The 15,212-nt window shown below is 34.9% G+C and overlaps 1 protein-coding gene across 2 annotated transcripts in view; it reads right to left on the reverse strand.

Annotated features, from left to right (window-relative positions):
* The window catches only part of LOC144445179 (serine/threonine-protein kinase MAK-like), a 34,377-nt gene that overhangs the window by 4,314 nt on the left and 14,851 nt on the right, over window positions 1-15,212 (reverse strand). The window contains exons 3-10 of one of the 2 annotated variants that reach the window (XM_078134720.1): window positions 11,665-11,719; window positions 10,690-10,891; window positions 4,250-4,382; window positions 2,889-3,060; window positions 2,278-2,445; window positions 1,368-1,978; window positions 956-1,086; window positions 609-704 (exon numbers count right to left, since the gene is read on the reverse strand). In XM_078134720.1, coding sequence (XP_077990846.1) covers window positions 609-704; window positions 956-1,086; window positions 1,368-1,978; window positions 2,278-2,445; window positions 2,889-3,060; window positions 4,250-4,382; window positions 10,690-10,891; window positions 11,665-11,719 — 1,568 coding nt within the window. The remainder of the gene's footprint in view (window positions 1-608; window positions 705-955; window positions 1,087-1,367; window positions 1,979-2,277; window positions 2,446-2,888; window positions 3,061-4,249; window positions 4,383-10,689; window positions 10,892-11,664; window positions 11,720-15,212) is intronic. The other variant, XM_078134721.1, reaches the window with a different exon arrangement.

Consider the following 15,212-nt stretch of genomic DNA (forward strand, 5'->3'; position numbering starts at 1 on the left):
TGACAACAGGAAAGGTTTTTCATATATCTGCTTGAAAATCTGACATGATGTAACCACTGTAACACAAGTCAAATATAGCACCAGTCAAAATAAGTTTGATATAGGTATGTTTACAATGAACTCTTTCTGTATCTGTCTTAAATTTCATTCTGTGATCTCAAAATTATCTAATGGTAATAATATCCAATTATTGATAGGTTTTCCCTGCAAACTTGACTCCAAACATTACAGCAGAAATAACATTTTAACCCCCTAGGTAACTGGATATTTTATAATATGGCTTGGAATGACACCTCAGTAAGCTACAAATTTGACGTGGTTGCAAGTTTCATTACATACTTGACCTCTCTAGGTTACTGAAAATTTGAACTCCCCAGCGGAGTAAATATCTGACATCTGTATTTCAATATTTGAGCTCCCTAGGCCACTGAAACTGTTAATGTTATCTTTCAATACTTGAAGTCAAATCATTACTGAAATTTGACTTTTCCAGTTGCATTATTTTGACCTCATCAAAATGTTTGTGGAGTGAAAGAAGGAAAGAGAAGGATAGATGACATTAAACAAACACTTGCCAAACAAATCATTCTTTCTGTAATATGACATACCACCCAGTGAGGGTCGTGACCCTGCATAGAAACCTAGTGGACGTCCATGTGATGAATCTTGGTCCTTTTTGTAGTCTTTCTTGCTGGAATTCATTCCTACGGTAAAATCATTTGACAAAAAAGAATCTTACAATAACTGCTTCAAGACTTGAAATTGTCATTTTAGGGAGAATGAAAATTGTAGTCATTTTATTTGTTTGACATTTCACGCATTGAACTTCATACACGCTAAAGGCAGCCATCCCGGAAGTGACATCACAATTACATGGAAAGCAACTATTAACAGGAAGTGACATTACACTTACATGCAAAACAGCCATTTAAAGGAAGTGACATCACAGACTTACCTGGTAAGTACCTAGATTGTCTAAGATAGTGTTGTTTTGCCGATGTAATCGATGATCTTCCTGAGTCTATCCTATTATTAAGTGCTGGTTTCTTAATCAGTGAAAATCCTGACTTCTTTGTGTTAGGTGATCTACAATTAAACAACAACAAAAATACATAAAAAGTTAACACTTGAAAATCTCAAGATTTTACCTTCAATACTATGAGAACACAACTTGTGGTATATTTTGCAAAATTACAAATTCTTGTTCTTCCAATTGGCCTATTGAGAGCATGTGATAGTCATGTGATGTTTGATCACATGACATCACAGCACCAATCAGATCATACTTTGATATATCAGTTCTGAATAACACTATCAACTCAACCATACATTTGTAGGATCTCCATGACAACACAGTGCATACTAACCCAAACATATCGTCGTCATCGTCCCAATCTAACGTTGGCTTCTTGTCTTTCACCGGGGGTAGTGCTGCTTTTTTAAACTCAAGAGTTGGTTCAAAATCATCCATAAAATCATCAAAACTGTCTTTGACTTTGGGTTGCCCCCATCTTTTCCTTCCACTCTTTGCTTGAAGTGGTTTATTAAAGTTGTCTTTCTTAGCGACTGTTGATGTTGTTGATATTGTTTTAGGACCAATACCAGGTAAGGGGTTGTTATGCTGATTAGAAATGTCACTTAAGTAGTCCTTCTTTTGTGGTTGTTGTTGTTGTTGATATTTAGGTTGCACTGGAGGATGTGGTTGCACATGTTGTTGTTTTGTTGATTTCATAGAGAATCCAAACTCATCGTCATCGTCGTCATCAAATAACGACGGCTGTGGTTTCTTCTGCTGCTGTTGTTGTTGTTGCTGTCTTTGTAGACCCATGTATGAGTTTTGTTGTTGTTGTTGAGGTGGGGCCGGCTGGTACTGTGCCATAGGTGAGTTTCTTTGGGGTACCGGCATTTGCATGGACGACTGTGCAATTGGTTTAGAAGACAAATTCTGACCAACTTGAAAATAAGGGTAGCGTAGAGACTGAAATGGAAAGTAAGATACATGAGTCTATTTAAATCTTCTGTTTTTCAATTCAAAACTTTTGAAAATTTCATGACATCATAACTATCGTACGGCCATAACAACTTGCTTGAAGCTTCCAACATTTTTCCTATAAGATTGTGCACTGCCTTGAATGAGGAAAATTTGCTTAACAACTATCTTAGCATCATTTTCTCTGCCTGGTGGCATGGACTTGACACCATTACATATACCCCAGCCTTGACTTGTACCCACACCTGTGTGATTGTCAGATTGTACAGCGCCCTCTAGAGTCTTACCTGAGCAGCTGAGGGCCTCTTCTGTGGATTCCATGCCATCATATCCTTCATCAATGTTATAGCTTCATTACTGGCATTTGGAATGAGTGTCTTGAGATTTACGGTTACAAGTTGAGGGAATTTAAAATTCATCATCTTGGCCAGTCTAAAGCCTTCCTCCCAATCATCCTGTGAGTATAAAATATAATTATATACATCAAATAAACAATCACAGTTTTCCGACAATTATCATAATGATGATAATCCTATCACCACCACCACCACCACCACCACGACCACCACCATCACCACCACCACCACCACCACCACCACCACCACCACCACCACCACCACCCTCACCAGCAACCCAACCACCACACCATCATGTAATCCTGGTTGTCGTCATTGCGCTACCTTCTCATCATCATAGTCATCTCCATCATTATGGTTGTCATCGTGCACGTTCTGTATACACTGATTCCACAAACCATGACCACCTTTGAGTTGTGAGATTTCCAATAAAAGTCTTATGAACGACAATAAAGCAGAACACATTGCAGCTTTTTTGAAGAAATCAACCGATGGACAGTACAGTACAGTATACCAGCACTGAGCTCATTATAAAGACTCACCTTTTTAGGAGTTCCTAGTACAGCACATATTTTAAAGATTTCATCGATCTCACTACTTCCCGGAAACAATGGTCTGAGTGTGTAAAGTTCTGCCATTATACATCCCAATGCCCAAATATCTATTGGTGAACTATAGTTGGTAGACCTCAACAACACTTCAGGCGCACGATACCTGGACAACGCAATTAACAAATACATGATACATTATAACACTGTAGCTAATGAGACAGTGTAGTGAATAAAGTAACAATTACTAACACGGCCATGCTGTTCTTAATCATGTACTAGTTTTTGGTAAACATCTTTCTGTAATATGTTATTTTGTCAACAGTCCTGGGAATGAGACATAAACAGATGTAACCCTTCACAAAAGGTCATGTGTACAGCCATAGACCCTACACAAAGTGTACGGCTTATTGATACTCACAATAGTTATGGACTAATTTAGTCATAACAATTTTTAACACACTTCCTTTAAATTCAATACTTATGCCATGTACAAGCCAAGTTATTGTCTTTGAACAGAAAATATGGATTTATATACCCTGGTCATGCTATGTCATGACAACTTGTGTCTACATCATCTGTTCTGTGGCACATAACCGGTGATGTAGACACAAGCAGTGGTACTCAAAATTGTTGTCAAAATGTTACAAATTGCCAAAATTATTATTTTTGATTTTTCAAAATTTATGCTTTAAAGAGATATAATTATATTATTCTGCAATATTTTCTTCGTTCAGACAGAAAATACTTGTGACCTAAGGGTTTGTCAGTACTTGTCTATCAACTCGCAGTGACAAGGCCTTTAGGTCACTTGTATTTTCCTTGATTGAATGTAGAAAATATTTGGGAAAAATACCTAAATATACACGTTTTTATAATAACTGTAATTGAAAGCATTATTGTGGTGTTGATCACAAATTTACAACAACAAAATTCAGAATCAATATTTGATGCCAAAATTAAAGTGGCACGCGCTTAGGTTAAAAACTTTTTACCCAAGTGAAATTACTCAAATAAAATCTTGATTCTAGTATAATACTGCATGCCTTCTATGACATTACAATTGTCTCTCGTATTGTTGGAATAGAATATTATATTGCTGGGATTTCTTTGACATTTTTTATATGTATAATAATTTATATCATCGGATCGGTTTCTAAGTTATATCTTAATACCAGGTTTGAGCTCAGTCAATTACAAGTGATGGATAGGTAGACTTCAGTAAGTAGAATACTGTGAGTACCAGCAAAAATGACGCCCCCCAAAAAACCATAAACCCAGTTTGTGTCCCTTTAACAATAGAAAACAAACATAAACCTGACCATAAAGTTATTGTGTTATAAATTCACACTTACCATCTGGTGGAAACGTAGTCTGTATATGGTGGCCTTGACCGGATTTCTCTAGCTAGACCAAAATCTGCTATCTTCACTAACTCTGGACCTGAACATAGTAAGTTTTCAGGTTTCATGTCACGATGGAAAAATCCTGTCAAAAATACAAACCAAAATTTTTTTTGTCAGAATGAAATTTACGTTCTTCAAATTTTTTTATCTGAACTTTGACAAATTTTCTGATCAAATTTTTTTTATCACAATGAACATTTTTTTCTGACCGAAATGTTTTCATCAGAATGAACATTTTTTGCTAACCAAAATATTTTTGTTAGAATGAACATTTTTTTCTGACCAAAATATTTTTTCAGAATGAACATTTTTTTCTAACCAAAATTTTTTTGTCAGAATGAATTTTTCCCCGACCAAAATTTTTACATCAGAATGAACAGAAATTCTTCTGTATTTTGTTCGACATTGTGTTTTTACTGACTGCACCTTTGAAATGCCAACCTGCAACAAAACATAGCTTTCCTACCACAACGAGTTTCCATTTCATCATTGATACATACCTTCATTGTAAAACAGACAAAAAACCAAATTGTTCAAACTTATGCATGTAAGGATAATTACTTCGGGGACAATAATTTGAAAACACTTTTATTGATCTCTGATCAATGCTTTGAAAGTGACCTTTACATCAACAAAATACGCATGTAGCTATGTTTGCATTTATCACTATTTAAAATAACAACAAAAGAAATTTCCAAACAATGAATTTGTTTCCAAGGAAACCTTTGACACGATGTGAACAAACCAGTGTAAAAGATGGTCATATTATGTACTAGAAATTGTCACAAAAAGATATCTCGCCGCGCCTATAATTTATTAGCAACTAATACATAATAGATGAACACAAAATGTACCTTATATTGTGTCGTGTACAACAGAAGCATGACAACACTGATAACTAATTTTATCATTTCTGTGTTCCCTTTCATGTCTACCATAGAACCCACTCTGCCCTGTACGCCATTTTATGCTCTTGTCTTTTCATAAGGGCCAGCAAGGATCAAAACAAACATTACAACTACACTACATGTAATATCAACAGTTATTTTTCCCCTTTACATTCAATGTTATTCAAACACGCAAATTACAAATAGTGCCAAAGGTATCGTAGCACAACTGAATACATATTAGTTCATTTCCTACATAGACAGATTCAGTTTGCAGCCTAAATTGCACATGATAACATAGAAGCATGTAGTTCAGTTGCACTAAAAATGAAAGCAACATTTTGTGTGTGTCGTATATTACACCGTATTAAGGAACTGCCTACACACACAATGTACACATGTAGAGTAGGAAAGCCACCCATTTCTTTCTGAAAGAATGACACTTCCGTAGACAATGTACATGCTGTTGCCATGGTTACAATCGTACTGTTTACGTGTTCTGTGTAGACCTACTTCATGTTTAATTATCAACTTGTAATATGGTATATATAGGACAGGATACTGTATGACTTGGATCAACATTAACTTGATAAAAGACGTCATTATGTACTTAATACGATGTTGAAACTGTTGACATTTTTACAAAGAACTCATTACCTTGGTATTATGTAGTGATACAATACTACAGGCTGTAATATTGATTGCCAAATATAAGCTGACTGTACCACAGTGCTATGGTTTCTGTACATTGTACGACACTGCACTATATTCAGTTTTATAATTTTTCATAGTTTTCTACTTCTTGCTGGAAACCCCAGACCCCATTTTAGACCCACTTTGACCAAAAATCAATACCCATTTTAGAGTCAGACCATTACAGGTTTTTAAAAGATGAAAGTTTAGACCTAAATACATTTTCCTTAAGAGGCAACATTTTGGGCCAATTAATGGCAGTTGTGATTTGGTAAAGGACAATGGACCCCGTTTAGACCAAGCAAAATCGAAAATAATGCAATGAGTGGATCCCGTTTTAGACTCTTAAGCTAGAAAAAAAACAGACTCCATTTTAGACCAAAGGGCTAGAAAACGCACCCAAAAGGGTGGCATATATACTTTGTATACTCAAATACGGGGAGTAGCCCCCCCCCCCCCCCCCCCACCCCCATATCAACAGCCTATGACAGTGAACTTGACAAGTCTGTGGGCTCTCTATTTCCTGGTCTGTGTGTCATGACTCTTTCAACCAAAATAGTCCACAACTGACATTTTTGTATGATGGACATATTCACCTGAATTGCAGCCAGCTTATTAGTTTTAACAGCAAGATATACATCATGTTGTTATTGTCCTAAACAATCTCCTTGTGAGTGCTGATTGACAGGGCAATCAGCATTGACATGCTGAATCTCACAGATTATTTAAATCTTACTATTAAAGCTCTCTGCATTTCTACTTTTACTTTTTCACTTTCAAGCTATGGTGTCGTGACTCCCTAACCAACATGGTTCACAATTTGACCCTGTTGCCATGGTTTCTGTGTGACAGACATTCTTTTCTGCCTAAAGTGTTTAGGAGTGGGCAATGATCCAGGTTTCTACTCTTATGTATTATCGGCTTACATCCATTTAAAATAATTCACATGTACTCTCTCTTCTTTTTCAACATTCTAAAGCTCTATTAGAAGCTAAACAGTCTGGGACTTGTCAAACTGTCAAAAACTGTCCTCGTTGTCATGGTTTCCTGTATGCCAGACACGTACAATTCCCATGTTATTTTTACTGCCTCGTGTACTTCCTCAGAAAATGATTCACTTTTTAGCTTTCTACTACTTCATTACTCTCGCAAAATATGTTCTACCTCGTCACAGGTGAACGGACATGAACCAGAAGTGACCGTGTTGCCATGGTTTCTGTATAACACACACGTAGTTCTTAGTACTTAGCTAACATCACAGTCAGCTTAGTATTTCCGATGTACAAAAAATATTCTTGTTACTATAGTAAAGGTGAGTCTACATTTTGGGTGACTGGTTCTTATTTTCCTGCATTCCACAGAATCATTTCAAGAATTTTGTTGTTGTTATAGAAAAAGCGTTCACCGTGAAAAACTAGAAACTTTGCACTGCACCACCTGTACACTAATGGAGGTGTTTTGAGTTTATTATTATTCAACACCAGCTACTCACACAGGTCACAAAAGTTCACAAACGTGTCAAGTTCTGAGTTTTAAAGTGTCAATTCATATGCATGAAATATGGCAAGTTACTCATGACGGTTTTCCCCCATTAGCTGTTCAAGTGCTACAAACCTGACTTGGTGAGGCAGCAAGTCGGGTATAATAAAAACTATTTAATTGTGAACCCCCACCTGCTTTGTTAATGGCTTCATCTCATAATGTAGACAGGTGACCTGTACACTATTTTCATCTCAGTTCAATTTTGTATTTTTCCATCAATTTTTAAAAAGATGAAATATTTCATTAGACAAAGTACCTTGGCTGGACTCATTACTTCAAGTGTTTTGTCTTCCATATACACAAATGATTGAATATACCAGGGCTTGAATTTCACTTCTAGACTTCATAGTCAGGATTAGCTTTGACACTATTTAACCTGAAATTTTCTATTGATTTTCAGTTGACTACCAGGATACCACTGTACAGATATAGTAGTCTAGATACAATGTTTAACAGTCTATGTGTCCTGGACTACTGCTAATTTGGTAGTCTAGATACAATGTTTTAGTAGTCTATGTGTCCTGGACTACTGCTAATTTGGTAGTCTAGATACAATGTTTTAGTGGTCTATGTGTCCTTAACTAATACAAATTTCAAGTCATGTATAATACTGACCAATAACTGAACATAGTCACTGTGTAGGACTTACAACATTCACACACTTCTCGTAAACCTTCAATTTTCTATTTGTGTAAAAAATATACCAGTAAAAGAAAAAGAAAATTTAGGACAATATTTATTGAGAAAACAAACATCATAAATTAGGGTTTTCATTTTAAGCACATTGTCAAACAAATAAACCATAAACCACAAAACTAGTAAACTGTCCTAGCATTACATGTGTTAGACCAAAGATTATCCTAATGAACATGATGAAGGCCATTTGAAGAACTGACCCCCCCCAAAAAAAAAATAAAAAAATAAAAAAATAAATAAAAAATAAAATTAAAAAAATTACAAAAATTACAAAAAAAAAAAATTAAACCCTGCAACTTTTGATGATTTTTGAAACTATATATTTTACAACCTAAAGCACATATAGGAAAAATGGTCAGTGTTTTAAATGAAATTTAATTTAAAATACAGACAGTTTCGTCTTTTTTTATTTCTATTTTTACTGATATACGTAATCAATATTGTCTACAAATCAGACGACTGTTGTTATTCGTGTTGAATTAATTACTCTCAAAATCTAGAATTAGGGAGTTACTTTACAGACAGTCTGGTACAACAGCTGGATATCGGCTAACAATACTTTAATTAGTCCAAGGTTTTGTATTATGGTCCACTTTCTGCAGGATTTTGAGAGACCAGCTGCAGGATATCGTAAAAAGTATGTTATGTTGTTAACAAAACCAGGGATACTGTTCACTTACTGCAGACTACATTAATATCATTTTCTGATGGAATTTACATCAGCTACAGAATTTGTGAACTACACTGCACATTTTATTGCCGACAAAAATAAGGACCCAAACATTTTTGTCGTTATAACTGTAGAATGCATTAAAATTTATCTTTATATCAGCCTATGGATTTTTTGTAAGAATTAGACCCAACTACAGATACACGCTACACCACATATAATGTACCTACTCACATTTGAATATATTTGCATAATATTAACTTTTGGTGAAATTCTTACCAATAGCATATTTGCATATTCTTCAGCCTTGCCAAAATACAACAGAACGACATTTGCACCCCCCCTCCCCTAGTGTTGTTATTTCATTGCTTTTGGAGTTTCCATAATGTCAAAATCAAAATTTTCATAACAATCTGATTTATAGAGACTTTTTGGGATCTGTTTGATACTTTCTGTATTAGCTAAAAATCAGTTGACTTTTTTCACAAGCAAAAATAAACGTACTTGAAAAGTCTAAGAAGACTACGACCAAAATGATGCATGCGTGTTATACTGTATGGTGTGCATGGTGTTACAAGGTTACGAATACGACATATATTTCTTTACATATTCTCGCAAACGAATTTATCACTGCAGCGAAAATGTGTTTAAATTTTAACGAATACTTAACTGATTAATTCCTTTACTGATACATTTAAATTGATAATAGAATCTACATCAGACTTCATTATTCAGTTTATTCTAGAAACCATCCACCATACACTATAGTATAGTTTACAGCTTACAAAGTGGCATATATTGTATGCTATGGTTTATACTGGTTGACAAGCCATCATAAATTATCCAGTAAATTATACTAGGAAGTCTTCCCTTTTGTTTTCCTACCAGCATGTTGATTTCACTGTCATGTAGATACGAGATAATTGTATTTATAGACACTGTGTCATCTAGTCACATGGGTAGTGGTATGAGCTCTATGGTGGAGTGATATGATATGATAGCTGGTTGGTAATGCCAGAATGAAATTATGAAATTGACACTGTGTCGTGCCTTCTATTGACAAGGTCATCTATACATCACTCTTAATTACCCCCCCCCCCCCTCCTCCAATGAAAAAATGTCCCTCATATATCACCCTTATCTCTCTCTTCTGTCTGATGAAACTCATGCCCCCCACATCACTATTACCCCTCTCCTTCAACTGGTTAATATCTAAATATTCAGAATTCAACTGGGGCAATAAACTATTTATAACATGAATAATTCCCATGTACAATTCAAATACTGGGTTGTACTTGTATTTTTAGTAATGCCTTCTATAAGTTGTCTCATTCTGGTGGGTACACACTAGTGCTACAGGGTGGCATAATCTACCACCCGTGGTTGGAGTTGTATCCACTTTGAAGTTATTCCACAAGAATATATTGAATCGGTTTTAAGATGCAGTTTCATCAGTGGAAGTCATTTCGGAAGTTACTTTTTGGCTTATTTTGTCTTTTCATATGAAATAATGTCTTCATTCCGTTTAACTCAGGGACAACATTGACCTCTATAATTGTGTGAGATTAATAGTAACACGACTGCACACCATCAACAAAACAAAACATCCAACAGTACATGTACAATACATGAAAATCCAGGGTACAGTAAGGTGACCACTACCACCATGCCGTCCACCCTGAAGAATATACAGACAACTCCTAACACATACAAAATACATGATGTTCTAAGTGGTGGTGTACAGTACATCTTGGAGCTGGTTCATTTTACAAAGGCGGACACTGTTACAAGACAACCACAACTTACCAAGTGTTTTATACATAAATGATTGTCAATCCTTGTAGTACAAGACAACCACATCTTATGCCAATCTCTCAAATACTATGGTAGGTACAACTTACCGTGTTTATGCATAAATGCCAATCCCTGCAGTACCTGGTACATTACATTCCGTATACTAGACTCTGGAAATAATCTATCTCTATCCTTCATCATTTGATACAGGTTTTCTTTCATGTACTCAAATATAAAATACAGGTGGTCATTTTCACGTATCACTTCTTTAAGTTTGACCACGTTAGCGTGGTTCAATTTCTTTAGTGACTGTAAGTGAAGGAAGACAGAAAATAACATTTGAAATATTTGATCAGCTGGTTAAAGATCACTGTTGGATTATGATTGAAGTCTGGGAGTGAAAAATAGTTGTCAATCAAAGTTATAGAAAAGTTTGTCCACGACAAGATAATAATCCTATAAAATGCATATAAGAGAAGACTAAACTATGACAGTGGGATTCAAACATGGGGCTTTCACAGAGACCTGCTTTCAGAAGTAGAGCGTACAAGATTACTAAACATTGAATCATACATGTACATGTACTACCACAGCACGTTTTTACGTTTCACACGTTTTGTTACAAATTACAGAAAACAAAATACACTGATAGCACACAGCATATAAAATGATACATTTTATCTCACTGCGAAAACAAATTAACATCACTGTTGGATGAAACAAGGAAATTTAAACTCAAAACTGTTTACTTGTGTTCAGTGAGATACAATGTAACATTTTATGTGTGTGCTATCAGTGTCTGTTTTTTGTTTGTGTCATTTGTAACAAAAAACATGTGAGATGTAAAAACTATTGTGCCCCCTAATAGAAAGTCTATAGTCACTCTGGTTTGGTAGTAATGGACATGCCGATTCATAAATATTGTTATTCAGGTATATGTACATAATCCTGCCACAGTCATTATCGTTTACATGGACTTGAACTGTAGAGGGATACATATCATATATGCTGGTACTTATATTCATTGAAATAATTATTTTATAGATATTTATATCTTGTTGCTATAGTTACTAATATCTTACCTTGACCTCCCTGAGGTTCATACATTCATCCCATGAATAAAACTTCTTTTTCATTCTGGAATAAGAAGAGCGAGAAAGATTTGTTAGTTTATTTGTTTTCAATTATTAAATCTTTATTATCTGGTTTTTTTGCAGGTCTGATGATGATATAGTATAAATGTTGGTTTTTATGTACATGTAGTACTTTCCCATGTTATGCTCAAGTAGCTTTACAATTATTACTCCTGGCACAGATCTATAGTGGCACAATGGTCCTTTATTTCCTCCACACCCTGCATACAATCCACTGCAGCCTCTGTTTGTGCATAGGTTTAAAACATTCACATTGCAACCTCTATCCTACCAGGTCCCCAATTATACAGCTGGGTTGACTGAGGTACAGTCGTGGTTCAAATCTTGCCCAAGGACTTTAGAGATTCAGAAACAAATGACATTGACAGGTCTTGAACTTTCAACCTGCAGATTCAAAGCCGACCACTTTAACCATTCAATCATCATGATTCCACATATGTGAAGTTGGAAATGCAATTACTGTTTAGTAACCTGATAAGTTGAGATTTGTTGAGACAATATCTTTTTTTTTAAATTTATTTATATCAAATCTGATAATCTACAGAACAGCCCAATTATTTAAGAATTTTAGAACACTTAGTTTGATGTCTAGACCATTCAGATATCTCAATTAGCATAATCAATATACTGGTATAATAACCCATCACCTGGGGATGGTTTACCAATCAGTTTTGACAAGTGAATGAAACTGCATGAATGATAGTGAGGGAAATAAATATTTCAACCAATTTGTCAAGCAATTTCTTCAAAATTAAGTCAATTTCCCCTGTTTCAACTGAACACCACATGACTGATTCCATCCAATCAACACAAGTATCATCACATGACCAGTTTTTTATCATTTTGACTCACAGCAACAAAATTTGGCTATCATTAAAGGGCACATTGCCCCATGAAACCCTATTACCCAGTCAGGCCTGGCTGACTTTGAAGTCTGGCTGTGTGTGTGGTACGTACCTATGACACAAACAAACTAAACACCTGGCCACTGACAACCACACAATGCTGTTATTCTATTACATTGCAATTATTTTACATGTAGATTTCATTTCATCTTTTGTATGAAATCAATTGATCCATGAGTGCCCATAGACCCTTTGTGTCTGGATGCAATCAGTCATTACTTATGAAAAAGTAAATGCGATTAAAACTAAAAATAGTAAAATAAATACATATACAACTTTATTTTATTTTATACCTTCCATATCACAGAGTTTATTATGAGAACGGAAACTGAATTCTTGACATCAACTGTCTAGTTTACGAGAGTGGGAAATAAGTATGGCTGCTTGCCAGAGTGCAGAAAATCTTAGTAGTACACAGGTAACAGTAGCTAAAATTAAAGTATCTACTTAACGATACACACAACTTATTTATAACTTCTTTAACCCATGCATTATTTGCAAATTATTTTTAAAGTAGTGATAAAATTACCATCATAAATTTAACTTATTTTTTATATAATAAAAAGTTTTAAAATAACTGACATTTTTTTGCAGCTAAGCAGGTGTAATCTATCTGCTATCGTTCGTTTCATTTTATTTATTTTATTGTTTATTTGATTTCGCTTGTTTAGGCTTCTAATTTATTCATTTGTTTATAAATTACTACTAATATTATTAGTTGAGATGAAAGATTATATCTTGAACTAATACTATTAGTTTGTAATGTTAAATTCAATTTATCCAAACTCGTTAGTGTGGGTGTTCCATCCTATACATGGTATACCCTCCAGAAAACCTGCCTAGGTGAATTATCTAGAGTTCTACAGCAGACTGCGTCAGATCTCTTTAAAGTAAAGTCACTGAAGGTGAACAATGGTTGAAAATGGCCTGAAGAACAAAGTAGTGAAATGGACGAGCTTTATAAAATAAATTGATTGAGAAAGTAGCAATGTGTGTATGTGTGAAATTGACACTATACAAAGCATGTTATGTATGCCTTTATGTAGGAAGTAATACCATAGTAATAGTATTGATGTACTGGGACAGGACAAGGTAGAACTATTTTAAAACCCTGTTTTGTTACTTGAGACAACAGTTCACTATATCGTCATTGGTAACCATGGTGTTTTGCTAACTGTAAACAATATACAGAGTGGAGGTACATTTCATTACAACTGGTTTTTTGTTGTTGTTGTTGTTTTTTTTTAACTTTATAAACAGATGTTGAAATATGGTAAAATTTACATAGTTTGCACAAACATATCTATTTATTTATTTTATTTATTTCATTTATTTCCAGGATCACCAATGTCAGCTAGTCCCATTCACAGGCTCCTTTGGTTCAGTGTTAGTGCAGGAGGAAACCAGAGTACCCGGGGAAAACCTACATTGTTCGGTAGAGCTCAAACTGAACAACACTCTTCTTACTTACAGCATGGTAAATTTTAATCAAACCCTGAATGGGTTCGAGCCCTGACCACAGTGGTAAGAGGCAACCCCTCACTTAGTTTGTTTTTGTTTTTGTTAGGTTGGGGAAATATAGGAGACTTGCAAAATGATAAAAGAACATGTTTTTAGTAGTTGATGAAAATTGTGGAACAAGATAAAAAGTTGTTGAAATAAAGAAACACAATATTGATATATCCTTAGTGTTTGAATTGCAAAATCAATACATTGGTTACAGTTTATATCAAAAGAATAGTGATCGAGAATATAGTGAGAAGTCGGCTGTTGACAGACAGACTGGGTTTTGTCAGTATGGTTTGTCGATAATGTGAGAACTGCAGTTACTAATTATCGATAGAATCACAGATGGCAATGACACAGCTGATTCTGTAGACCAAATATAATTGACAGCTAGCCTGTACATCAGTAGTATTAGCTAAGACTCATCTATGTAGTCTTGCAAAGTTGTGGTCAATCTCATTCGAATCTGATGTGGTAAATATGCTCAATTTCTGTATTTACTGTAGAATGTAAGATACGTCGTGTTGTTCAGCCCTATCAGGCTTCTCAACCAGAGTGCTGGCTGATTGCGTGGCATGAATGTCTCCATCTTACAGACTATACATGTATTTACTGCAGACTACTTCCTTGGTTTCGTGTCGTTTGTTGTTTTATTTTGTTGTTTTCCGTGTCACAACCTAGACTGTGATCAGAACTTTATTTTTGATGATGCAAGGTCTAGTACAGATTAGGATTAACATCTAGGTGTGAAAAAACAGTTGTCTGGCAGAGTTACAGAAAAGTTGGCCGAGAACAAAAGATTAATTCTATGTAATCCTTATGATTCCACTGATAAGATAATACCAATGTAAGAACCTGGGATTGAAACCTTGGCCTTTAACTGATAAGATAATACTAATGTAAAAACCTGGGATTGATACCCTGACCTTTATGTATATCTATGATCATTTGTAACTATGTTTTCTTCTAAGTTATCTATTGACTGTACTTTACGTAAATCAACACGTATAGTTTCATTACTGTTTACCACAATTTGCATTTCGTAACCAAAACACACACACAAAT

Source organism: Glandiceps talaboti, chromosome 14 (assembly GCF_964340395.1).
Source record: "Glandiceps talaboti chromosome 14, keGlaTala1.1, whole genome shotgun sequence".
Taxonomy (NCBI): Eukaryota; Metazoa; Hemichordata; class Enteropneusta; family Spengelidae; genus Glandiceps; species Glandiceps talaboti.